Source organism: Lathamus discolor, chromosome 1 (genome assembly GCF_037157495.1).
Source record: "Lathamus discolor isolate bLatDis1 chromosome 1, bLatDis1.hap1, whole genome shotgun sequence".
Classification (NCBI taxonomy): Eukaryota; Metazoa; Chordata; class Aves; order Psittaciformes; family Psittacidae; genus Lathamus; species Lathamus discolor.
Genome location: NC_088884.1, coordinates 115,799,171 through 115,826,838, shown reverse-complemented (window position 1 = coordinate 115,826,838; position 27,668 = coordinate 115,799,171). Strand labels below are relative to the sequence as shown.

Genomic DNA, 27,668 nt, shown 5'->3' with positions numbered 1-27,668 from the left:
CTTTGATGCCAGCAAGTAAATGTATTTTCCAAGTTTAATTAGCAAGTCAAACAATAACACACATGCTTCTGCAGAATTTTTTAAAGGGACTCCAGCCTCAGTTAAGTAACAGGTCTTAGAGAGTGTGTGCTTCATGTTTTGTCATTTGCAGAGAGCGTCCACTTAATTTTTTTCCTGGCTTTCACAAGCAAGCTGACTGATAGCTGGTTTGTTCTCTATTTCAGGTCGTGGAGACTAATTTGGTTGCTTTCGACTGTCACTGGATCATTATAAATGAGGTAACTGTCAAGTGAACATTGTTGTGCACCATGAATGCTGTATGAATGTTTCTGAGGAAAAAAAATAAAAAGAAAATTAAATTGAAATTCTATTTTTTAAACTGTGAAACAGGTTCTTCCATGAATGCTTGTCAGCTAAAATATTGCAAGTCAGTATATGAAGTAGCTTTCTATATAAGACATTGAACAACGCAGTTCATAGATTTGATGACATTCACATTTTTCATTTGTTTTATGAGAAGCAGAACCCTTGAAATCCTTGGGGAATCTCTGCTGGGAAAAATAAAAAGCCAAACTGCTTTCTAAGCATTGTTATTTGCACATTGCAGCAGATTAAATGGCAGAGCAATCGAAGTGGTTACCACTTAATTGCCTTCTCCACTCCAAACTCTTCCTCTGGACTGTGGTCCTGTCACTTAGGAGAGCTGAATGGTGTACGCAGAGAGCCATACATTGTCCCTTATTAGTTTTATAGTCTATATGTGAAATGGGTGAAAGCCATGATAAACTTCATTCTGACAAACTGCTGTAAACTCTAGTCATTAAAATCTCTGTATTTTGTTTAGTCCTTCCTGCTGTCTATTTTAAAGAATGTGAACATGTTTAATGACATCTCTGCTTAATCTGCTTCTGGACGTAAATCCATATTCCCACTTAAGTAACTTTTAACATGTGTTTCAAAATGTTAATAATCTCAATATTTTGCAAACACAGAAATGAGATTAGCAATAAACAAGATTTGTAGGTAATGTTATAGAAAGTATCATGCTTTGTTCTATTTTTCCTTATCACTATGTTCAAATTACAACAGAAACATGAATATTTCCTGAATGGTGAATGTTGCATAACATTGCTTGCTTATGGCAACATTTTACTAGTTCAGTAATGAGGTTACAGTGCCCCCACTTAAGCAGTGCAAGATTTGGAATGCAGTTATTTAGGGTCCCCTTACTGTGTGGTGTGTAACATAGCTATCTTCATATCCAAGTCCATTTGATATGGTTGTCCGTTTGCTGTTGATGACCTCAAGGTCTGCCCATTTGGTTGCTTACATGAATCTCTTGTGACTTCTTTGATAATTTAGCTATCTCTGTATGTGTGCCTCTATTGGCTAAATCAGACTGTTGACTAAGTAATTGTAACTCTGCTTCTCTGGCCTCCTAGTTTGAAAATTTTAGATGATTTATTACAGTCAAAATCCATTGTTTAGCAAAATCCACAGATGGTTCAAATAATTGATAAACTAAAATAGGATTGAATTGATTTCCATCACTGTGTTAAGGGGATACAACACACAAAGTATAGTAATAAAGAAGGAAATACCACCTTCAGTTTTGTGATCAGGAATCTGCTTAGGCTTTTTGAGGTAACATCTGTTATTTTAATTGCGCACTCTAAATGCTATAATGCCTGGAAAGAGTTCCTTAATTTTTACAGTCCCATTAGTTGCTATTTGATGTAACACAGCAGATTTGCTTGAAGACTGTGTATCATAATAGCAGTGCATGTGTAGGAGGAGGGGAGTTGTTTCTATAAAATGAAAGGATTCATAATTTTCTAAAGCAGAATACATTGTATTAGACCTTTGCAAATAATACAAATCTCCTCTGATCAGTGCAGCCAACTGAGGAAAATAATTATTCCTGTTTCTTCAGGGCCTTAAAGCAGATGGTGCAATTCGTTATTTAAAATTTGCAGGAGTCATAGTTTTGAATGTAGTCATGATCAAATATGCCTTAAAAAGTATTACAATGGATTTCTAACACTGTGTCTGTTTCTGCTTGTTTCTTTTCCTCTGCACAATAGAAAATATAACCTCAAAATACCAAGATAGTAAAATTATATATGTACTATGACTCTTAAATCACAAGTATACAGTAAGCTTAGATTTTATTTAATAGAACTAAAGAAGGTGCATTTGTATGATTTTCAGCACTTTCTTTTGCTCTTTTTAAATGAAAGAAATGTTCTTTTTATGTTAAATTCATGTGTCTCAAGTGTTTTCCTTCATTAAACATTCAGGGTCATCTTACTATTCCCATGGCTGCCACCGGTTCTCTATTACTATTGTTTACTCAAGGACAGCCCAAAATACATTGCACTGCCTACAGGTACCATACGAGGTGAAAATATTAATGCTACTCTACAAAGGATTGGTTGGATTTCATCTGCAATAATGTGCACAATTATGACCAGCTCTATTAAAATTACAATGGAACGGGTGCACAAAAAAGCTGATTTGTGTGAGAAGAGACTGAAAAGGTTGGTTTGATTAGCCTATGAAAACAAGACTGAAAGAGGATATGCTCTCTGTTTATAAACACAGACAGAGAGTGAATAAATGCATCATTGTCAAGGTCCAGAGAACAAGGTTGGCACAAAAACAAATGAGTTCAACTTGGCCATGAATAAATTCAGATCAGAAGTTAGTAAAAGGTTTCTAATTACCAGAGACATCAGTCTAGAAAAAAATCCTTCTTTGAGGGAAAAAGAAAATCAAACCCAAAAACAAAACAAAAAAAAACCAAACCAAACAAACAAAAAACCCCAACAAACTTTTTTAAAGAACAGTTTGTGGAAAAAGATCCAACAGGTTTGCCCATCATAGCACAAGAGATGACTGGGAGACACACAGGGTTGTATTCAAAGGCTGCTTTCAGATGAACGTGTTTTCCAGGGGAGGGCTGGACCTTGGCTGATGAATTCATCTAGTTCCACCATGTTTCAGCCCAATGCGCTCCACCATGAAGAAGAGTATAAAGCATAACTATCTTTTAAGCCCAAGAATCTAGATCAGGACCTAAAATCACAAGTCAGTTCTAGGAGCTCACATAATTCTACATTTGAATATGGATAATAGAATAATAATAGCATTATAGGTTCATTTGAACCCTTACATTTTCCAGTGATGATGGCAGGTCAGGTGTGAAATGCCACTCTCTCTGGTGCAGATCGGTAACCAACCTGCCAGCTCTTTCTTTTTCAAAGGTGAGAGCCAATGGACAGACTGGCATAGCCCTGTTATCTCCAAACTCCTGGATTTTTTCGTCTGTGAAAGCTAAAAATTGATTTTTCCTTGTCCTATCAATTTTCTTCTTTTTTTGCATCATACTCTACAGAACTTAAGGAACATAAAGGAGATATAGAGAGCAGATTATTATGAAGTTCAAGATCTCCCTTTACTTGTCTTGGAACTTCATCTAGTTATGCTTTTCCCATGGCTACTTCTCTTTGGAAAGTGCTGAGAAATTTACCCTTTTCCTGCCCACGCTTTCCTGCTGTGCCTCCTGCTCTCTCTTGCTGGCTTTTGGAGGAAGAAACACTCTCCTCTCTAGAGTGTATTGAAGGATGTGATGAAGACATGGCGTGTACTGAAAAATAGGTCACGTCCAGTATATGATAAAAATACTGGAATCATCTTGGACCCAAGTTAAGATGTCTCCATAAGCAAGTATCGCTGCCTTTGGTGCTTATTACAAGACTAAATACATTCTTTCCCTCCATGTCTCTATCTACTTGTGTGGTTGCTCTGTGGTGAATGGTCTCTGCCTATGCTGCTTATCTTAAAATAATGAGACAATGAAAACTGAACAGCAGTGTATAAGAGGTCATGCTTCCAATTGGAGTCTCTGCCTGATATTTTGGTGTGATCCTTTTCACTTCCTTTTCCTAATTCATCTGTAAAGACCTATTAATTTAAAATACCACTTCTTTCCTTATTTATTTGCCTACTCAGATGAAATGTACATCTAGTTTTATCTTTGTTCCATTTGGAATAGAACAACCTCCCTTTTAGTCCAAGTTCAGACCTACAAAAGAAAGCTTTGAAACTATGTATTGAACTTCTGATAAAAAAAATAAATATCAAAACCACATAACCTAACCTAAATTTATACAGGTGCCAACTCAGTTCAACTTGGCCAACTGTGTAATATTTTTTTACATTTGGTGCTTGTGTAACAGATCATCTGCCATTATTATATCATTATACTGTATCCTCCTTTGAAGTGCAAATGAAAATTGTTTCCTCTCATACAATAGTTGCTTTATATAGTTTTCTTAAGTCAGATCCAAAATTCAAGAATGAGAGATGATGTTTGAGAGTCATTATATAAAAGGCTTGTCACTCAGTCAATGCCAAGTATTAAAAAATGACAAAGAAAGATATAGCAAATTACTCAAGTTGAATTTTTCTTTGCATGGCATTGCTTTGTTGTTAACCTAAAATCTGAATATATGATATGATCAGTGGCATTCACAGCATTTTAAAATAATAGCTGTCATTAATCTATTGATGTATATACCTCCTTGGCAACCAGACAAAAATCTCTTTTGTGTTTTGATTCTGTTATTAGTTCCCAAGTGATGTGTAAAACTGTGAGGTAGCAACCTAAAGGTTAAAATGAGAACACTTTAATTAAAGTGTACCAAAAATACTGAGTATAGAAAAAATAAATACACTTTTGAGGCAGAAAAGATAAATGTTTGAGCAGCTGAAAGTCAAAATCCCTGTCAAAGTAGTACTTAGCAATATAACGTGGCCATGCAGGTATCAGGCTTTACATTATTAGAAGAAGTCTAATAGTCTTGCTGTTACAGTTTGGGCACAGTGTATAATGAAATCAGGCAAACTTTTTTCAGATCTTCTAAGAAAGGATATCGTTTAAAATCAGGACAAGAAGTTTCTTGAGCTCTTCTTTCTGATTATATTGAAAATTACATGCATTTTGCTAAAACAGCATTTTTTATTTTTTTGGTTTGGTTTGGTTTTTTTTTACCTTGCAGCTAGTGAAATGGTACAGACTAAATGAAGACGGCTTTTTAAGCTGAGACAAACCATTATCTGTGTTACATTAAGAATTAATCAACCAGAAATACAAGATATTACACTGGACACAGCTGTTGCCGTGTGGTTTTTTGTTTTGGGTTTGTTTTTTTTTTTTTGGTAGAAAAATCTGTATTTCATAAATAGCATTAACAACAGCTTAATTCAGAATCTATGACAATCTGTGAAGAAGAGTAAAATGCTTGTAGTCAGGAGAGGAGAAGTTAAAATTTTCATCTTATGTATTTTTCTTCCAAAATTTAATGGGATCACCAAGATTTAATTTAAATACCAGTATGTCCAAAGAAGTTGCTTCAAAATAATTAATTTAAAGAATGTTAACTGAAGCCAAAATTACCAAGATAGTTGCCTTAACATTTCAGGAGCTGCTTTTTTGAAAAGCTCAGCTTCCTTTTCACAAGAAAAAATCTGTAATTTGGGTTCAGGTCTATCTCCTGGTGTCTCCTAAGGACTTGATTATGGCCATAGATCAGGAGGCTAGAGGCATTTAGATACAGTCATAACAGATAATGGCATTTAGTTACAGGTATAACAGTGCAGATGTGCTGTATCCTTAAAAAATGAAAAGCTGTAAGTACACAAATGAGAATCAGAAATACTCAATAAACTGTGGCTGTAAACAAGCGTATGTTAAATGCAGGCTCCTTGAGCACCTCTGTTACTTGGAGAGACAGGGGGGTGAAGGGTATCCAGAAATTTAAGCGTCTAAAAAGTTCAGGGCATCAGCGTCTGTAGTTAAGACAGATTATGGACAAGCAGTTCAGCATGATGAAAAATAAATTCTAGTTAAAAAGATTGAGCAATTTTGTATATTATTACTCCTGCTTTACAGAAAAATACACATAATTGCCTTGAAAGCTACTAGCTGACCCTATTTGAGTCACCAGAAAAATGCTGTTTAACTAAAGTTCAAGTTCTTATGTGAAGATTAGAGCCAGTTGCTGTAGCTTGTGAGCCCACACTCTTCTCACTCCATGTTTCCCAAGGGCCTCATCATTCAATGGTGTAAAGGACCATGTTCCCAAACTACAAGGATTAATACTGTGTTAAAAGTGTTTTTTTTGTTTCCCTAACCTGCCTTAAAGTTAATATTTTAAGGTTAATATTTCACATATTGGTGTATTTACTTATGGTTTTGGTTTTTTTTCTCCAAAGTATGTCCATAGAGATGTGTGTTCAGCTGTAAGCCTTAATAGGTGCTCCATGGAGTAAAAAGCTGGGTTTAAATTAGGTGGTGTTATAAACAAGCATGTACACACATAGAATGATCTGATGCATTTTCTTTGCTTTTTTGGTAAATCATGTTTGCTAGCTTGCACATTGTTCATAGATTGTTGATACTTGTTTTCCAGGAAATGAACAATTAAGGCCTGAATAATTGTCTGTACCTTCATAGGTCCTAAGTAATGCTACACTTAGAAATACATCATGGTACAGCTTCCTACTGATTTACACTGCCAAGGGTGCTGTGAAACACTTTTACTTAAAAGATCAAAGGTAAAAGGAGAGGCAGAGAACACCCAAAATGAAACAACTAAGCCCAGTTACGTCTACAAAAATTTGTAGTCTGGGCACAGTACATTTTAAACTTTGGCAACTGTTGTAAGGATGTTATGTCAGTTGTTTTAATGAGGATGCATATGTCCTTTTTGAGGTTATGGCAGAGCTGGACAATATCTGTGTAGCAATCACGTCTCTTAGTTCTATCAGTTATTTTTTTTCTACTCTGTTGGTAGTATTTCTGATTTTAACTTTTATGTATATTCTCTCCCTTGCCTTATCTTCCAGGAAATAAATGATGTAGATGTGCAGGAGCTGGTGAGAAGGTCAATTGGAAGGTTAACAATTATTCGACAAACATTTCCAGTCCCCCAAAACATAAGTCAGCGCTGTTTCCGTGGGAACCACAGAATATCTTCGTCACTGTGTGATCCGAAGGACCCCTTCTCCCAAAGCATGGAGGTAGTTCATGTACCTGTCTATTCCCACCCAGGAACTGTCTTTCTAGATCAGATTAAGGTTTTTCCTCACGGTCTTAGTGTAATTCAGTGTTTATTTTTTATGTTCTTTCTGACATGTAGTTTCGTGGCTCATGGCATGGCAAGAAAATACTTGGGCAGTGGGTGAGTGAGACTGATGGCCTATAACAACTCCCCTACTCCACAGCAATTGAGAAAAAAGTCCCCAAAAGCCACCTAATCTCCAGGCAGTAAGATAGTTGTTTTGTTGTCCTGTCAAATTTTACTTTCTGTCATCTCTCTGAGGAGAATTTCATCTCCATGGCCAATGTCTCTTGTCTTCTTTAACCCTCAGAAGTGTTGTGAATAGGAGAGCCTTCCTGGGAGCCCCTGCATCATCCTCTTGCAAGTGTCTTGCTGTATGCACTTAGATCTATGCCTATGTTCCAAAAGAGGCCTTATTTTCAGTTTGTTTATTTGTTAGGTACAAATCACAATTAAACTATAACAGCCTTCCTACCACATGAAATCAGCGACAAGATCATGGTCACTGTCCTCCTGGCTTCACACAGTTTTCCAGGAGCAGCAACTCTCTCTCTCATGTATGGTTAGTCTTCGTCATGACAAAGCTATGGCAAATCAGGAATCTGAAATTGGCTTAAGATACTGATTCAACTTTGGGGGTTTTTTTGTATGGTCATTTATGAAGTTGTGAAAAGATGGCTGCATTGGCAGCAGTGCAGGGGGAGCATATCTGACTTAGCCTCAAAAAGCAGTCATCTTTGATGCTAAAATTAATGAGTGAAGGAAAACAATGGGAGAGAAATGGGGAGGTGTTAAAGATTGTCCTTGCTTAAAATAAATATGCGTGAGAAAAAAAAGAGAAGTGTGGCTGGTCTTGCTCTGTTTCAGGTTAGCTGTAAGAGCTTTTGTCTTGTAATTTTTCACAAAGCAGCTGGTAAATAGCTATTGATAACATGAATAGCTGGCTGTAGCACACTGCTTGGTGTTCCCATTAGAGTTCCTAAAATAAATACGGCTATGTAAGGTCAATAGATGCACATGATATTTCTAGAGGCTATTTAAGAACTGTGACATTCTTCAGATTCTACCATTCTATTACGGCAGCATGGTCTTACTAACTACAGCAAGGCAGAAAATAAGAATCATGTATTGATAGAAGGCTTCACATTCGATGTATTTTTCTCTTCAACTTCACTTTCATTTCATTTTCAGTTTAGTAGTGAACTGACTCTAGGGAAAAAAAGGTTCTAGAAACCAAAGTTTATTCTTTACAAATTGGCAAAATCCATTTAATATGTTAGCTTGGACCTTATACCTTAACCTATGCCTCTTTACCAATCTATAGCTTGGAGACCTATAATAATTTTGTTGAAAGCTTTCACAACATTCTGGTTCAAAGGAATGATGGAAGCTTGACTGGTTTAAATGTTCTGCACAGTTGAGTTGCTTTTTTCGTATTTTCCCTGAGATGGCTGCACTTCATTAGTGGCTGGGGGACACAACACTAAAAAATGGAAGGAAGAAAAACTCTAGACACAGATTCCCTTGTGTGTTCGTGTGATGCACAAACCTTTGAGTAGCTGTGGGGTTTGTTTGCTGTTTCTTTGTTCTCCCCAACAATATTATAGATTAACTTCCATTCCAGTGGGGAATTGAAACAGTTTATAAATTGAAATTTCCAATGCTTTTTTTATGCCATCGAAGTATGACTAATCAGATATATTCTCTGGAAATTATAAGGGTGGATTTCTTGATTTTTATTTTTACTGCCCCTGAAGTCCATGTGAGTAATTAATATTTTCAGCATCTTTATTGAAACACTGAAAAGCATTTTTGTGAAGAACTCTCATTGTGTCTCTGGGACTGTCCTAGTTGAAGCAACAACTTCTATAAATTTGTATCATTTTGGAGGCAGGAAGTTAAAACCTGGATTCACATAAGTATTTAGTACCATAACCTGTTTGTTTAAAAACTAAGTGCAATGGTCTAGGCATACATAAAGTAAATGCCATTAGTCCAGATTAATGACTCTGATTGCTAAATACCTTTCTTCTACACTCTGGAACAAAAAAAAAAAAAATCACATCTGAATTTTGAATTGCATCCACAGGAGGTTATGCAGTTAGATACTGCTTGCTGATGGAAGCATCCAGGCATTAGTTTAAGATCAAATAAAGGATCAGTAATCAATACCAGGCAACGTGTTAAACGTCCCAGTAAATTCACATGGGATATGAATAAAAGTGTAAAATGATTTGAAATTACAGCCCCACTCTGTGCATCAGGACAGTTACTAATGAAGCATACTTCTAGTAGTGATAGGGAAGGGTGATTTTGAGTAGTAGAAATTGATTTTAATGTTTTTATCATTGCATTATCAGCGACTGATTGTTGTTAGGATGAACTGTTAGTGAAGGAATAACGATGCTTAATAATTGCTGAACTCTGGACTCCTGAGCCCTGTTAATACTTAATGAAGACCCAGCTATATTACTCTTAGACTAGAGAATTCATCCTTCCTCATGAACTGTGACAATAATCTTCTATTCCCATGATATTAGGTTATGGAAGCTACCTTGAAAGAATTGTCATTCTGTTGAGAAATGATGACTTGGCATCTGTAGCCCTTCATCTACCAATTTAGTCTCATTAGTGACCTTATTGTCTCTGCTGTCTAGAGGTGGTTGGGTTTTTGGGTTCTTTTTGTTGTTTGGTTTGTGTTGTTTTCTTGGGTTTTTTTAATCTTGTTTTGGTTTCATTTTTCTCCTTTGGCAAAGGCTTATGTAAAATAAACTTGGCTCACAGAATAGTAATAATTCCTTCAGCCTCCCCTGAATATCCCTGTGCTGCTGACTTCTTTGGGGATATGCAGTTTTAGCTGAAACACTTTGAGTTCTTTGTAGGTTTACAATGCACAGAAAAATAATCCAAGTTATTTTCAAAATGCTTGATTAATCTGAACCCTGATCCTCAATGCATGCTTTTAATCCTGTCATGCACAGAGGTGCCTAGCCTGTGCATCTGCAGAATGTAAATTAGTTCCGCGGTGAATACTGAAATGGAAATATTCACAGCCATTGGAGTCATGGGAGAACCTTGAGTAAGAATAAAGAAGCATTTTTGAGAAAGAGGGGGTAAAGGATCATTGCCTTTTAAAGGAAAAGGGAAGTAGAAATCAAAAGTTCTGTGCATTTATGGTACTACCAATGGAGTTGTAAAGGCAATGGATGATCCGGGGATTTTATCAGGAGGGATATCAGCAGACCATTAGATCTTCTTCAATAAAGTGTGGAAGACAAAATGTCCCAGGAAATTTGGGCAAGGTAAGGAGAAAGACAACATCTTTCCTGAATGCAAAGCAGGGAAGGAGTCTGTCACAAAACCTTCCTGTAAGAACTGTACAGATCAGATTGAGTATGACACAGGCAAAGACAGCATAAAGATGGAATTTACATAAGAAACTAAAAACATACAAAATATATGGAAATGAGAAATTAGGCAGAAAGAAAGGCTTCTTCTTTTTTCCTTTTTTCTTTTTTCCTCCTTTATTTTAAGGTGATATGTGGCATTGCAAATCAGTGTCTCAGATCTTCTGCATTATTGTGCTTCCTTCCCCTCCCAATAGCTGCAGGACTTTCCCAGTCTTTGGATATTTTTGAGAGGCAGAATAGGTTATTCTCCACAATGCTGGTGTACTTTCCTGTCGGCAGCTTCCTTCTTTTAAGGTTTTGAGCAGACCATCTGCATGGAGAAACCTTTACATGGAGTAGTCAGCATATTCCACAATCTTGGAAATGTCTGTTGTCTTGTCTGTGACTGATGGAGTTAAAATCCAGCAACCTTGCCTCAATCAGCAAATTATTGCTGGCTAATTGATTTTCAAGCACTAGGAGTATTCTACAGTCTCTTTCATAGTGAAGCTAGAAATCTGAGTTTCTCTCAATAACTTCAGGCCCCATGGCTTCAAATGACCAATAGGTTACCTAAAAATAATATAGGTTACCTATAAATAATACCAAAGGTCCTTGCATTTCCGAATATCATTTCTCTTCCCAAGAACCTCTGTTCAGGAGAGCTGAGGTTTCCTCTTATTATAGTGACTTAAATGTTCCTGCCATTTGAGGACAGAAATGACTGAAATACAGCTGTACTGTAAATTACTTGTTTCAGAAGTGTTCACGAATTCTAAGCTTCTGTTCTTTTACATTAAAATGTATCTTTCACATCTGACTTTGTGTATTTAAAAGCACCTGTATAGAAATCATATGTGGGTAAGTGGACCTGGTACACAAGTAATTTCTTTTATTGAGTTCAACTGTTACCTCTTTAATGCCAAACTGGAACTTCCTCCCACAGTATGTGTTTAACTATGCTCACTGTGAAACATGTACACATTTACTCAATAAGAGTTTTGTCCTGCAAGGAATCAACAGCCATTGCCAAATACTCTGACAAGAAACAGTATACATTGCAGAATCACCATGCAACTGCACACTGAGAAAGATTTCATTGGGTCATATTTCATTCCAGAAATTGTCTCAATCAGAACTGATTTTAAAAAACAGGGGAAAAAAAGCATGATAAAATGATTTATTTTGAATTTTCAGATTTTCTGTTTTTCAAAAGAATAAAACAATCTTGAAGAAAATTTTATGATGTCCAAATATCCGGTGGCTGAAAATTGAAAGTTGCAGGCAGCTGATTAAAAATAAAAGGAAGTCAGTTTACTTTCATGAGTAGGTCTTTAAATCCTCCAGATGGAGCTGTGCCAGTGATTGGGCTGCCTGTATTTCACATGTAGTTGTTCCTGCAGATCACTTGTAGTGTGACAGCCCTTAGCTGCAGTTCCTAAAGAAGCTGAAGATATGGCTTATTGACTCTTATAATTTCTTCTTAATATCAAATAAGTCATTTAATTACCAGGGTATTATGGGCAAGGCAAAATAAATGACAAATTCTTGCTGCTGGCAGGAGACCAAAAATAATAATGCTAATACTCCCATTCTTATGTCTTTGCAGATTTCAAATCTTTATATATATGACACTGTCCTTCTCTTGGCGAATGCTTTTCATAAGAAGCTGGAAGACAGGAAATGGCACAGCATGGCCAGCCTCACCTGCATAAGGAAGAACTCTAAGCCCTGGCAAGGAGGACGGTCAATGTTGGAAACCATCAAGAAGGTACCTTTTCCTTGTATTTCCTTGTCTTTTATTTCTAAAATACTTGCATTATGCAGTACTCCCTCCTGAAGTGCGTACTGGTCTTGCCAGTGCTAGCAGTGTCTTTTCAAAGCAATAGTTTTGATATATGTACAGTTTCTGAATTAAAATCATAGAATCATAGAATGGTTTGGGTTGGAAGGGACCTTAAGGCTTATTTAGTTCCAACCCTACTGCCATGGGCAGGGACATCTTCCACTAGACCAGGTTGCTCAAAGCCCTATCCAGCCTGGCATTTAACACTGCTGGGAATGGGGCAACCTCAGCTTCTCTGGGCAACTTGTTCCAGTTCCTCACCACCCTCATAGTAAAGAATTTTCTTTCTAATATCTGATCTAAATCTACCCTCTTTCAGCTTAAAGCCATTCACTTGTGCTGTCACTACATGCCCTTGCAAAAAGTCCCTTTCCATCTTTCATGTGGGCTTCCTTTTGGTACTGGAAGACTGTTGTAAGATCTTCTTGGATGTGTGTGTGTGTACAAAGGTGCTTTATCTATGGCTTTCATTAAGAAGAAATTTAAAAGAATTAAAAATATTATGTTACTTCAAGAGTTGCCATTCTGCATTAGGCCTTTAACTATCCCAGAAGTTATGATTATGCAGGCAAAATGGAAGGCTCCTTTAAACCCTGCTTATTTTCTTTCTTTGGGGGCTGTCTCCTGTTTCCATTCTAGCAGTTTGAAGTCATGAGACTGCAAGGATAATCCAGCACATTTCAGGGGCAAGATAGAGTTTTTGGGGACTCTAAACTGTATTGCTCTTAACCTATCAGCACAATTTCAATTTCACATTTGACAGTCCGCTGTATTTTAAGCTATGTTTCAGGCAAGGCTGGTTTTGGAACTTTTCTTCTCAACTTACATTTTGTAAATACTATTGCAAACTTTTTCATTAATAAACTAAAAGCTATTTCTACTTACCGAACTCCAAATAGGATGCTTGAGCCATAGAAGTAAAGATATCCACTTCCCCTTTAGAATTAGAATTTAGTATCTGAGCTGGAGTTTCAGGCAAAGTCTGGTAGCCATACTAGCATCTCTAAAATTAGAAGTGCTCCACCATGGAAAGAGCTGCTGACTGTTTTACATTATGATTATTTGCTTGTTTCTGTTGATTTTGGATGTGAGACTGACCCTGATCTCCTGCATAAACATCATTTATGCTCTTTCTTACTGCTATCTCATCTCTTTGCATGACAGAGTTTATTCCATTCATTGTCATATCATTCTAGCTATCCAGTTTATCGTCTTCCTCTTAAAATGATGTGATTAATAAAACAAACTCCTTCCATGACCTTTCACAGAAGAGTTGCACTGTGTTAAAGATCGATTTATGTAGCTCTTAACCCTGAAACATAAAGAGATATGGCCAAAAGGAATATGAAAACATTCAAGAAAGCAGGAACAAGTGTAAATTCTAGGGTTGTGGCTAGCTTGCTAAAAAAATTCATCAGTCAGATGCCGATAAAATCCCTGACATGAGTAGCTAACCAGGCTTGTATCCTATTGCTTTTGGGTTTCCCCTCTATTTGAATGAGATAGCTTTGATAAGAAGCTTCTGTAGAAGAACTTCAGTATCACAGCTGCATATTTTGAACTTAAAAAGTTGACATTCATGAATGTCTGACAAGGTATCAGGAAAACAAGAAAAATAAAAGATAATGAAAGGAAAAATAAAAACTAAGTTAATTAAAAAGTTTTTCTCAAAAACAGGACAGTTTTCCTTAACTTTGAAAGAAAATATAAAAAAGTTACCATTTAAATAGTTAAGTAGTTTATGAATAAAAGGTTCTGTGTTTTCATTTTTAGATCACTCTTTCAAGAATGTAGTGTAAAAATATACTGTTAGTTCACAGTGAAGGTACAACCTGAGATTTATTAAATGCTCCTGGAAAAAGAATTTCTATCCTTTGCAAAACTTTAACCCTAACACAGAGCTGGAATCACCGTCTTGTCCCAGACTATCAGTCTCCTCAATGTAGTTTCAGTGGGTATTGCATTGTAGCCGAGTATGGTGTTGGTGAGGAAAGAGTTAAGGAAGAGATGCCTAATTCCAGCCTGCCTGCCTTAGAAAGGGACTAGCTGCTTTCCTGGAAGAAATGGAAGTGATGTTGCCATCTACTGCTTCACACAACTGAGGTCTTACTGTCTTGCTGCTAAAAAAAAAAAAAAAAAAAAAAAACAGGAAAAACTAGTTCTGGAAGAAGGTTTTCTAGGAAAAAACGAAAATGAAACAAAACCAAAAAAAAAAAAACCCCACAAAAAAAACTCTATCCCCTAGAATCAGAGATACAGAAACAGGAATATTTGACTGTGTTTTAGCTGCAGAAAGGAAAATAAGCAAAGAGATGGGAAATCTCTACAAAGCTACACGCTGAAGGTGTGAAGGTAAGAGAAAGGGATACTGATGTTCTACCAGTGGCAGCACTTGTTAAAAATAGAACTCTGGTGGTAAATAAACTAACTTCTTTATGATTAATAAACCAAGAGGCAAGAGTAGGGAATGAGGGGAAATTAGATTTTCAACTATTTCTTGAAATGGCAAAATAGCTGTCTGAATCATTTCCTATTGTCTTTTGTTACTTTTCACTTGTGAACATTTGATTCCTGCATCACTATTTCTACAAACAGCTCCAAAAGCTGTTCTTTCTGTGTGAATTCAGCCCACTACAATTATTAAAATCAATATCTGTTTCTACCCATTCTGGAACTGGATAAATTGTTAAATTCATCAGGAAATACAATCCTTCTAATGAATTTGGCCAGCTTTAGCAATTAGTTCTAAATTCACTTCTGTAATAGGAACTATCCCCAAACACATGCTCACTTGTTTATTTCTAAGTAGAGCTATTTCACAGTGAGACAAGTAAGTATTACTAGAAAACAATTCTACTGTTGGAAAATTAATCTTCCCAAATAGCTGGAGAATAAATGTAAGTAGGATTATATGGAGGATCAACTCAGAAAAATGACAAGTTACTGCATATATCTTCTCTCACGCTTACCTGATCTCTTCCCAGTCATATTTGTTTAGCTCACTGACAAGCAACAAATTTTTAGTGCTAGCAGCAACAGAGAGCTTATTCCTTTGTGGAAAATGAGCTGTACCTCGTGCTGTTTCATGAATCGTAGGTGGAATTGTCAAATAGTTCTGGTCTCAGAAATGTCAGTATGTTCAGTGGTGACACATCAAAAAGATGCCGAATTCTTTTTCAGGTGGTAGATTAGACTTTCTTCCCTAGCAGCTAAAAATGGTGTGTTGAGTTTAAAACTCAGCAGTGTTTTTGATGTCAGGTTTTTTTCAGGAATAAAATGTGAAGCTCATATTTAATGATTGTGGCATTTTTGTCTGCCTGCAATCACCTTTATTTTTCTGTAATTGCAAAATAGCTAATGTATTTTAATTAAAAAAGAAAACCCACAAAAAACCACATGAAAACCCCAACAAACCCAAACCACAACAAAGCAAAAAAAAAGCCCAGGAACGTCAGAGCAAATACAGTATTTTGTGACTGATGATTGAGAAGCTGACATTCCCAAGCGAGGTTCTGACTGCTGGGTAAATAGTGTTTTCTTCACGGACTTACAATATAGTGGTGCCTAAGCACTAAGCGTATATAAACTGTAGTTTATCTTGCCAGTCTAGATGGGACTCAAGTAGGCTTTAACTATATTGCCAAGCTTTATAGCAGTTCTGCAAAGCCCAGAGCAGTGATCAGAAATGTAAGTAAAACATTTTTGTCCTAACAACTGGCATTTCATTCTTCAGTTTTAAATGTGTCAGGAAATCACATGGTTGCAGCTCAACCTTAGAGGAATCTGAGAGCAGATAATAAACATGCCTTCCTTTTCCCCCAAATAGCATTGTTTCTGTAAGTTATATGGAATTAAACATTTATTTGACTCTTTCCATTATCATAATTAACACAAAAAATAACTTGGAAAAATCTCATTGGGAAGTTACGGGATTAGTAGCTGTCATACCAATGTCTATTTCCTTTGTGATCTCCTTCCACTGTGCACTAGCAGAGGGATAAAATACATGCCATAAATGAAGTATGTGTTTTAGAGGGATCCATGATGTGAAAGTCTATGCAAAAAAATTGGAGCAGTGTCCTGAAACTCTTCCTAGGCAATACACTGTGTCACTCCATCAGCCCTAAGCAATAAAACAGGCTCATGTAAACCTTGTAAAAGAGCAGTGTGGGACAATTAGGGCTAGTAGAGAGCACTAGCAAGACTGCCTGGCCTACAGGAGCAGCAAGTTATGTCCCAGATAGGGAGGAGGCATCAGGAACTCTGAGAAGTTTCCCATCAGATTTAGTTTTGTTCTTGGTATTATATGAGTGGTTCTTTACTGTTCTGTCTTTCTGTCTCTTCCCTTTCCAAGCCAAGAGCATTACCATCTAATCTGAGCTCTTATTACAGTATTTGCAAAAGTACACAGTCTAGGAAAGTAAGTTCTGATTAGAGACATTTTTACATGAGAAGTTTTCAAAGCATGATAAAATTGCAAAATAGGTGAATGAGAAAAATTGTTATTATGGATAACACTGGATTGCAGACAAATAAAATTAACAGAGTTCCTATCTTGCCCTTATATTTGCAGCCATTTAAAAAATCAAGGTAAATAAACTTACACACAATGGTTTTGGGTAGAGATTCAGTTCCAAAATATGTTAGGTAAGTCAGTTAACCTGTTCTATATGTTAGGGGCTATGTATTAACAAAGACAAAAGTGTTTTTATTAGAAGTGGATTGCATTTGTTCAAATGTAACTGAGGTGAAATTCATCTTCATTATTTTTATCGTACTTGCTCAAATAAGGACAAAGGTTATAAAAATGAAATTAGAAGTTGAGTAAAATTTTAAATTGCTGTCTTAGGTATCAAAAAATAATTTATATTTTAGACATGATTCTATCTTCATGTCCCATAAATTGTTGGGAGCATTCTCAGAAGTCACTTTATATTGAATGTTCCCAATTTAAAATTACTTTATCACAAAATAAAAAGAAAGAAAAATGCTTTATGCACTTTCTGTTTTGCAAAGCATTTACAATTAAGAATTTATTATTTTTTTTTTGCTGATGTTCAGTATTTGCATTTTTTATCATTTGGTTCCAGAATTTTGCTTTCTTTTTTCCAGACCTTGCTTGTGTCTCACTAGAAATTATTGTGCAGCTTAAGTGGTCTATAGCAGCTTAATATTGATACTTTACCTACATGAGACCCATGGGTTTAATTCACATTGTGGGGAAAAAGGTAACAGGAAATATGAACTATAATATATAAAACCAGTATATGATAAGGGGTCAGAGTGGTGCAGTACCAGGAATAGGTGTGTGATATCAGGGAGAGCAAGTCAGCCAGATGTAGGTTTTCATAGGTCAGATGGCGATCCCAAACTTTGCAGATGTGTGCTGCTTTGCAGGCATGTCTACATCATATGTACCATAAAATTCTGCCTTTGTTAATCAGAAAGCCAGATGAGTCTGTATGAGAAAAAAAAAAAAAAAGGTATGTGGAACGGGTTTTTATTTCTGGTTCATGAATAGGATATAGTCAAATTTAAGTTAACAGGATAGGTTTATATTTGTGAAAATCCATTATTTGCCTAAGGATATGTTCAAATGATTTTGCAGGTAAACACAAGCTCACTCTGTCTTTACTCTGAACCTGCCAGAGGTGTGATAACCCCAATCTAAAAGCCATGAAGGTGTGATTATTACAGGATTCTGCTCAAGCATAATAAGTAACCTCAGTGTCATACTAGCGACAAGGATGTGCGTCAGAATTGTCTGGCTGGCTCTCACTGAGGGCAAAATGACCCAGACTCTGCAAAAGACTGTGCAGGTGCACCCTTAATCACGATGTTGTTTTTCTTTTATAAAAAAATAAAAAAATTCTTCTACTGCATTCAAAAAGTAAAGATTATAGAAAAGATTAAAAAAGATTAAATACATATTTGCACAAAGTATTATTTTTAACTGAAAAAGGCACTTCATGAAATATTTCTATATTATTCCCTGATAATAGCACTCTCTAGTAGTTGCTAGTAAATTTTAAAGGTATTATCTCAGTGATCAAGTTCCTTATTTTTATTATAGGATGCTTTATAAAAGGATGACAACATTTTTTTAGTTCATAATAATCAGCAATGGAGATGCAAATTTTGTACTCCTTCCTGGATTTTCTCCAAAATGAAGATGTGAGAATACAGCTTTTAAAATCATGATTCAGCAAGGCTCGTGTGCTAGGTAGCTTGTATATAAAGCATTAATTTTCCTTTTTTTTTTTTTTTTTCAGTTCAAATAATAAAGCTCTTGACTGAAGGATAAATCATAGCTATAAAACTCTTGCCTCATGTTTTGAAGAAAAGCTGTGCATTTCATATGGATTTACACCAGGGGCAGATGTTTTTTTCATGTACATACTTAAAATGTTGTTCGAGTTATTTTGAGGGAGTGGGTTAAATATCTAACTTTCCCTGAATCTGAAATCTGAAGAAATTTTGTAAGGCTAAGGGTTTTCACTGTGTCTCTGTTAAATTTAAAGTTCTTGTCATCACAGTTCTTACACAAAGATGAAATGAGTGTCATGTTGAATGAACCCTGGAATATGTTTTGAGTATTGCTATAGCATTTATAGCCCTTTCAACTCGTGATTCTTTACAGTAAATATTCACTGTTTTTTCTTTAGTATTTTAACCCCTTCTGACAAAAGTGTGAAAAGTAAAAGCAAGCTTGAAAATACGCTGCATTGTATTGCTTATCTCATCCATTCTTAGCAGTAGAGTTTTGGGGGAAAACAGAAAAATCACTATTTTCAGCTAGGCAGGCCCCTCATCGGATCAGTTATGTTGGGCTCACAAAATGCTGAACTTCATGCAAAACTCAGCCTGATCTTATGTGGAAATATCTTGTATGAGAAACATTGTCGGGGGGGTGTGGGGGGGGGGGGATGGGATGGAAGAGAGGTATGCAAAAATAAACAAACAAAAGTATTTTTTGTGCCATTTCTTTTGTTTATGTGTCATTAGTTTAACATTCACATCCACTAAAATTAGTCAAAAAACTTTTTTTTTAATGAGGCTAGGATGTCTATACATATACACTGACAGGTCAAAGGACAAAAACTGGGAGTGCAGATACACAGAGACTACTGCTTGCATTGCATCTGCTTAGCACTGCTGAGTTTGAGTCTTCTGTAAAGAACTTAAATGATACAGAAACAATTCAGACTTCAAAATTTTTTCAGGAAATGTGTTCTTGGGAAAATTATATTGATTCTAGTACTTCTGAATGTATACTGCATAATCAGTGCACAAATGCCTTGGGTAACAAAATAATAAAAGGTTATTATAATTGTTTAATTCTGAGTTTTCAATCGTTGTTTTTTGTTGTTTTTTCTTTTTTTTTTCCAATAGGGTGGAGTGAATGGCTTGACTGGAGAACTGGAATTTGCAGAAAATGGGGGCAATCCCAATGTGCATTTTGAAATTCTGGGGACAAATTATGGAGAAGATCTTGGCAGAGGCATACGCAAGGTGAGGCTACACGTGTTCAAACAAGAGACTGTTTTTACTGATCCTGTAAAAAGCTTTCTTGTGTTCCATCACAGAACAAACAGAAAACTGTTTGATGGCAGATAATGTGTTGTTGTGTGTCATCAAGAGGAGTAAGAAATGGGAGAAAAGTCTTGAATTTCTAGATACACATCAATTTTATTATTGCAAAGAGGCCTTGCAGTAGGTTGTGTTGATCAAGGTATTGATTGTTAAGACTGAATGTGCTCAGCTCTTGGTTGACTGTCCCAAAAGAACAGTGAAAGCTGTTGGTTTGGAACCCTTCCAACCCATTTCCAAAATAGCAAATTTTACATTAAATTATGTTTAGAGCACCCACATTGGCACTCTGGTCAAAGTGGGATATGTAGCCATTAGATAGTTAACATTCATAGGTACAGAAAATCTATCATAACATAGATAAAATTTCTGTAACCTCTTGTCTTCATGCAATGAATGCTTAATATGTTAGTAGAAATTAACTTATACAGAATAAGTGCAATGTTATGTATTCAGCTGCCAGACACAGTCCAAATACTTGGACTGAGGTTGTTTGAGGAAATGTCAAACATTTCCAGCAAAATTACTCTTTTCAGTTTTGATAGTCTGTAAAAATAAAGTCCTGTGTAAGGAATGGTGGAAGCAAGTTTCTATTTGCAGTGCGTATCTTTAACTTTGGACAACTGCCCATCTGGGATGGCAAAAGTAGAAAAAATGATATGGTACCTCTTAGGAAAATAAAAGACTAATAGGATTTTCCAGGAGCAACTCTTTTTCAAACACAGATTTCCTGAAAGATAATATGAGGATCTCTTCCTTTAGTGTATCAAATCACTGGTTTTTATATGCGAGGAAGCTGAAGTGATTGTCTAAAAGCAAATGACAGAGAAAGTTATCTTAATATGTGTAAGCTGGTTCCATGTGTCAGCGTCACTTTACGACGTCATTTATCTGCATACAACAGATAAATTTTTCTGCAGCAACAGATACATGTTCTGAAAGAAGGGAGAGATAAAGAGGAAGTTTAAAAGTGTCTCTAAAGTCCTGAAATTTTTGCTCCGCTATTTATCGTAATTGTTATTCAGTTCCTGCTGTTTCGACTGTTGTCAATACCTTGATGTACGCACATGCCTATAGTTATGTCACCTTGAGCAGAGATCATGAGAGATGCTTTAGTAACCAAACAGAACTGGATCTTGTTGATATTTGGAGGTGCACTTCACAAAGTCTTTAGGCGACAAGAATGTTGGATGAGTCCTCATTCCTTCACCTGTAAATTCATCCTGTTCCAACATATTTTGACTTGATTTGTTATCCATGCTATGCATTAAGGAGCTATTTATTCTTAAGAGCAACCAAGTAGTCCTTCCTAAATCTGTATCCCTTCATTTAATTTAATTGGTTGACTTTGGCTGGTTTTTGACTTCAGGCCTGTCTGGGTGAATGCCTGAGTGAAGCATTAAGTTGTGTTCTTTCATTTCATTTCACAAAAAGGTAGAAGAGAAATAGGTACCCACATAAAGGTCTTGGAAATATAAATGTGCAAAAAGACTTCTTATCCTTTCTGACTCTTTTCTGATGGTATAATTTACATTTATAATGCAGATTTAAACTATGGTACAGTTTGCTTTTAAAGAGGTTAAGGACCATGGGCACATGTAAATTGTGTGAAACAATGAGATAGTGCAAACAGGCTTTTTGAACCTTCCTTGTTCACCCTTTATCTTAGTTCGAGGACAAGGAGACATTCACTGCTTTTGAAAAGAAATAGATTTTTAGTTGGTCAAAGGAACAGAATTTTGTGTGGAATATAATTAGACCATGAAACTCAGTGTTGCAAGACATGCTTCAGGAGAAAAGGAAAGCTGAAAAGATGATGAAAGTATACAATTTTTTTGTGTTTGCCAAGATAAGTGTTTAAAATTTAATATGGAGATTCTAAGAAAATTTTCCTGTTGAGGGTTGCATTATAAATACTGTCCATAGAGTTTTGTGATGTGCTGTGGCTGGATAAAAAGAAGAAAGTGTCCAGAGCAGAACAGCTTTAATCTGTTCTGAATTATTTTGTAAACAGCATTCAGTGATCCACAGAAAGCTTTACAATGAGTTCTGCTGTAGAGAAAGGAATTTTCTTTAGAAAGATATTTCTGTATATATTGTGAGAAAGTGGTAATTGTTCTCAGAAGCACCTTTCAAAAAAAAAAAGTTAAAAATTATTCCAATTAAATATTGTATTTTTTACACTAAATTGAATAGTAGAAGGATTTAAAATAAATACGGTATTTCCAATCAATGTCACAAAGTTAAAAGAAACACCAACAAAACAAACAAACAAAAAAACAAACCCAAAACCAAACAAAAACAAAAAACCAAACAAAAACCCACAAAAACAAACAAACAAACAAAAAAAAAAAACAAAAAAAAAAACCCAAACCAAACAGGCTGGGATTCCTAAAACATTAACCTCAGCTACAGAGAAGAAAACTTTTAAGGTTAAAATGTCATATGTTGGTTTTACTCTTTTGACGAAATGTCACAAGTTTTATCTTTGATTAGGTTTTACTTCCCAGAGTATGAGCCACTAGTGTTGAAGGCAAATCATAATAATTACAGGAGTCAGATATATTTTTGTTAGCTACACCAATTAAAGTGCATTTCAGGTTTTCGTGTATTTTGTGGTCTGACTACAGAGCTACCTAACCATTTTTATTTCTCAGCTCTAGTGGAAGCAGCTGCAATTAGCAGACTGACTGAAGTTTCTAAACAAATGCATCTTCCCTAATGAGCATGTTTCTAAGTACTTTTATATGAGGTAATGAAGGGTGAAATCCTGACAAAAGGCCTATTGAAGTCACTGGGACCGGAGGTTCACACAAAGTGTGTAAAGAATTTAATTTATTTTTTTCCCCTGAGGAACGATCAATTGATTTTAATTCATAAAAGTCAAATATTTAAATGCACTGGAATTTGTCAAGAGTCCAAATTCTGCAGGAAGTCAGTTCTATTTGGGTTCTGGAGTCATTTGCTTACTTTTAAAAAGTTTACTTATATTCAAACATTAATATTGCTAGGACTCAAAAAACCAAACTGTTTAAGAAACACCAAGAATTCATATTCATGTTTGGTTTTATTGGCCAAATTAAGCCAATGAATCTACAAGAAACTGCCTGCAAGTCTCCTCCTTCATCTTTCATGGGCTGCTGGAAAGCAGAGGAGCATTCATTCAGAAGTTCATTGAGTTGGGTCCTTCATTTAGTGACGAGTGAGCAAATTCAGGAGTGTGATGATACAAGTTTTGTACTGTTATATCTGTAAATGAACCAGGTACCTGGAATAATCCAGTCAAACGGTTGCCAGATCCTGATGTTATTGACACAAGTGGTGTTACCATCCCAAAGGAACTGCAGAAAAACTCTTGTTTTTACACATCGTGCTGTGGCTTGCTTTTGTGCAGATATAGTTATATTCAGTGGGAGACATGGGTGTATTTCTGACATTTCTCTGTTGGCATTTGTCTGTTGGTATTTGACATTTGAGTATGTATTCTTTGACATTTAAATTTCAGTGTGATGCTTTTATCTATACTGTTGAAATAAAAGCTGCCATCCCTGTGAATAACCATCCAACAAACAAATGAACAAAAGGGAGCTGATAGCTCAGAGGAGTACTGTTTTATATCTCCGTGGTGTAGAAAACAGCGCTGCGGAAATAAAGTGGTTTTCATGTTTCTTGCAGTGCTCCTTGTAATTCAGAATGGGCTCATCCTCAAAGGCTCTATGCTACACCTTTTGAAGTTTAGAGGTCTTTCTTCCTGTTCCCACACTGGTTTTCCTGCCACATCTGGACATTTGGAGATTGTGGTGCATTTTGCTCTGCATCTACAACCCTGTTAGCATACACCCACCTCCTGTGCATTTCTCTTCTCTTCTGAAGATGGTTTCTGTCATTTCCTTCCAGTGGGCGAATGAGATGACATGCCAGCCTCTCACATCTCTTCCTCTCTGCACCAGGATATCCATGTCAAAGCTTTCTTTGCATTCAGGACATCTATTAATGACTTGGGGCAAGGATAGAGCTGTGGGCATGCAGGGAAACAGATACTCTGGGTGGAGGACCCAAGTAACTCAGGATGCTTCAACCCCTCCACATTTGTCCAGTAAGGTTGCAGGGCTCTGTCCTAAATTATTTTAATTTGATGACCTGAAGAGGAAATCGTATCTACTTTAATGTGAGGGATATCTGTAGCGCAAAGCATTTCATATGAAATGTGACTGAAAGTTTTGGCTAAAGCCTGCCAGCTGTGTTCCTCTCTCCTTCTACCAGTGTGAATGGCAGAACCTTCCCTGTGGAGTCAATGCATGCAATTTTTATTTCACAGGTCGTTAAAGGTTACGTGGAATATTCTGTAATTGTGTTATTTGTTCAGCTATGGGGAAACTGTACTGCATTTTTTGTTTTCATTCTAGTAAAATAATCTCTACTTCCACTTCACCTGAGAGCAGTGTTGATTACATTAATATTGGCATTGCTTTGTTATCCAGTATATATTTTTTTCTTACATTTGCATCAGGAAGCAACATATATTTCACATGTATATTTTCATCTTGGGGAAGTTTCTGTCTCTTACAAAGTTAAAACCCACCAAAGTGGGTTTCTTCTTAGTTAGCTACTTGAGGTAAATGATAGGTTCACCTGTTCCTTTTGTGCTTATGATCGTGAGAGAGCTCTGTACTGTGATTTAAAAAATGTGTATATATCAGCACCAGGTACGTTAAGCTGTGATCCACTTCAGCTGTTTCTAAAGGCTGACATGCAATTTATGATGTGACTGAAAGATATACTTGCAATTTACAGAGACATTATTGATGGTGTATTTTCTAGTGAGTAGAAAATAAACGTTGCTGTGTCTGACTGCTTTGCCTCTAGTGTCGATAGAAAAGATGGGCCTGGCACAGTGCTAGCATAATGCTCTCTCAGAAGCAACTTTAAATACATGAGCAGTCTGCTAGAAATTAAACTAACTACTTAGTACTAAAGGTAAAAAGGTAATTAAATACCTTGGTGAGCTGGGACCTGCTGTTCCAGTTCAGGACAGTACTTTAAATCTGCTTTAACCTGCTGAAGATTACCATTTCCTTTCTTTATCTAGTGCTATGCAATAGATGAAGATGCAGTGACGGATTCTTTGCTTTCTGCCAGCTTCTGCAAACCTTTTGTGAAATTTCAATGGAATTTAATTTGTCTGGAAAGTGGAGGGAATTTGCTTGTTATCACAATGAAACTAGTGTTAGTAGAGAACTGTGATTTACTTGGAACTGCACTTCTGTTTAGCCTAAGAGTCAAACTAAATGTATATTTAATTCTAATGGAAAATGGAAAAAATGCTTCTATTCATAACTGTATTTCTGAAGTTTAAAAAGTTTCCCTCTCTGTGCTTTGGAATAAAGCATTTTCTTTTAAAACCTGAGGCTGCAGAGAGACAGACTGACTCGAAGTAATCAGTGGTGTACTATCTGGAGAACTTTGGACTATCTGAATCAGGTGAGGGCAGGGGGGGAGTCTAAATCATTTTGCTGGACTGTCCAAATGCCCACCCTGACCCCAGGCTGTTTCTGTTGAAACAGTGCAATTGAGACCTATTTCTCCTTGTCTTGTATTTCTTGCATTGTCTTGTCTTTCTCCATGTCTGCTGAACTCTGATGTACTCAGGCATTTGAACATAGCAGGGCCTGTTGTAAAACAGAAAGGGGATTTTAGGCTTTAAGACAAGTGGGTGTCCGGATTTCCTGGTCTAAAATAATAAGGTGAAGTGCCTGGGTTAAAATTCATCTCAAATAACTAAGATGCAGGTTTGTCCAGTTTTCAGCATGCAGGTTGGATGGCTTTCAACAGTGACATTTATAGGGCTAAAGGAGTGGGATTTGAATCCCCAAAACATCTTTAAAGCCTCTGAGTAACTGCAGCACTTTGGAGTAAAGTGGTATTTGCTCCTGCATTGGAACAGTGTGAGGGAAGGGAAAATGTGGGGCAGGAGGGGAGAGTGCAATGGGACCCTGAGGATGTCAAACAAAAATTCCCCTTGGGACCTTGGTGCTCTATAGTATTTCTCTTGGCAATTTTGGCAGGGATGAGTCCATCTCTGTCAGATATCTGCTCAGAATTTCCATTCTTGTCAAAACTGATATGAATGTTCTTACTGAAAACTGCTTTCAGTGGAGTTGGGAACTGCCTGTTTTGACTGATTGCTTTCATTAGAAAGAGACAAATCTTTTTATGTGCTTTAAATTATATAGTTTCATGTATTTTATTCATTTTTGTTCATCAGGATAAGAGGTTACATTTTACCTATCTTCTGTTTAAAATGAAGTTGTCTTGACAGCAAAGAACAAGAGAAATATTTTCCACTCTCAAACTTGGGGTTTTAATTTCCTTTCATATCTTGCTATTACAATGGAAACTTAAGAAAGATCAGTGAAATGAATAATAATAAAAAAAACTAGGAATTGTATCAGTAACTCCTGTTTTCTGTTGATGCTGCTAGGCAAGAGGCTCCTCTGTGATTAATCTAGACTTCAAAATGGGCATAAGAGCAATGAATGATACAGAACTTCATTCATTTCTTTTTCACATCAGAGATGTTTTTGTCCTGAAAAATTTTGAATAGCAGAAATAGCATGTTGGGTTTTTAATAACTACAGTGGGAAAGAGAATTTGGATTTGAATGTTGGTCAGGTTAATGTAGCATGTGAAAACTTGATCCGTTAGATATTTTTCCTTCATTTTTTGGTTTCTCTCTTCCTCTTGAACTGCTTGTTTTTCCAAATTGATATTTGCAAGTAGTAACCCTTTACAGTTTTCAATGTAATTGATTGAGCCATTTTTTAAACACCTTTGCTATGGTTATATGGCTTTTTCTTCTGCTTGAGTAGCTGTGAAAGCCTCACAGTGAGCACGGATCTGCAGAACTGGCTGGAAAGTTGTGCTGAATTTTTATCCTCAGCTGAGAAAATTAGCTTTGTAATTCACTTCGTATATCTGAAGTACTTGGGATCTTTGAAGAGCCTCAAAACTGACATTTGGAATAATGAAGGAACTGTGTATGATTTAATAATGGACTTAATGCTTCATTGACCTCTTTGGCAGTAATGCTTCTATGCGATTTTGGAAATCCCATTAGGGACCTCCCTTCACCTTTAAGGGAGCACTCAGTGGGTGCTCTTTCAAGACTGTGGTTCATCATCCTTGAAATTAGTAAGAAAAAACACTTAGCTCAACTTGGTATTAACTTGTTTTAAGGTGGGAATTCTTAATGAATTATAGATAACTCTCAGAATTAAAGTTTTCAAAAGTTTTCAAATCATGTGTTTTGCTCTTTAGAGTTGATTTGTTTTTGATCAAAGCTATCATCTGATGAAAATTGCTTAATTTCACAAATACTTGTGACTGGAAAAAACATGTATTTTCCATGATTAGGAAGAAGTAGTAAGTGCATTTAACCCTCAATTAATCCAAAAGAGGGAGGTGTTCTAGCTAATTTATCTTGTGAAGAAGGAGATAATAACAGTATCTTCAGTAAATGAAATATTTCCATCCATGTTTGAATGGAAATTGGATATCCTAGTTAAAAAATAAATAGTAATTAAAAAACCATGTAGACAGGAGAGTGGGATGATACAAAATTTATCTGTTTCTTTTAATAGGAGGCATGAAGAGTTGGTAGCAGGAAATGAGTCATTTAGCTTTAGCTTTTGAGAGTGGTGAAGGGTATTGTTCAGT

The 27,668-nt window shown here is 36.2% G+C and overlaps 1 protein-coding gene across 5 annotated transcripts in view; it reads left to right on the top strand.

Annotated features, from left to right (window-relative positions):
- GRID2 (glutamate ionotropic receptor delta type subunit 2) overlaps nt 1-27,668 on the top strand; it is a 744,966-nt gene that overhangs the window by 513,366 nt on the left and 203,932 nt on the right. For all 5 annotated transcript variants that reach the window (XR_010615424.1, XM_065691904.1, XM_065691874.1 and 2 more), the window contains 4 exons: nt 225-278; nt 6,913-7,086; nt 12,126-12,287; nt 19,755-19,874. Coding sequence is in view for 4 of the 5 variants with exons in the window: in XM_065691904.1 (XP_065547976.1) it covers nt 225-278; nt 6,913-7,086; nt 12,126-12,287; nt 19,755-19,874 (510 nt within the window). In the remaining variant the exon portion in view is untranslated. The remainder of the gene's footprint in view (nt 1-224; nt 279-6,912; nt 7,087-12,125; nt 12,288-19,754; nt 19,875-27,668) is intronic.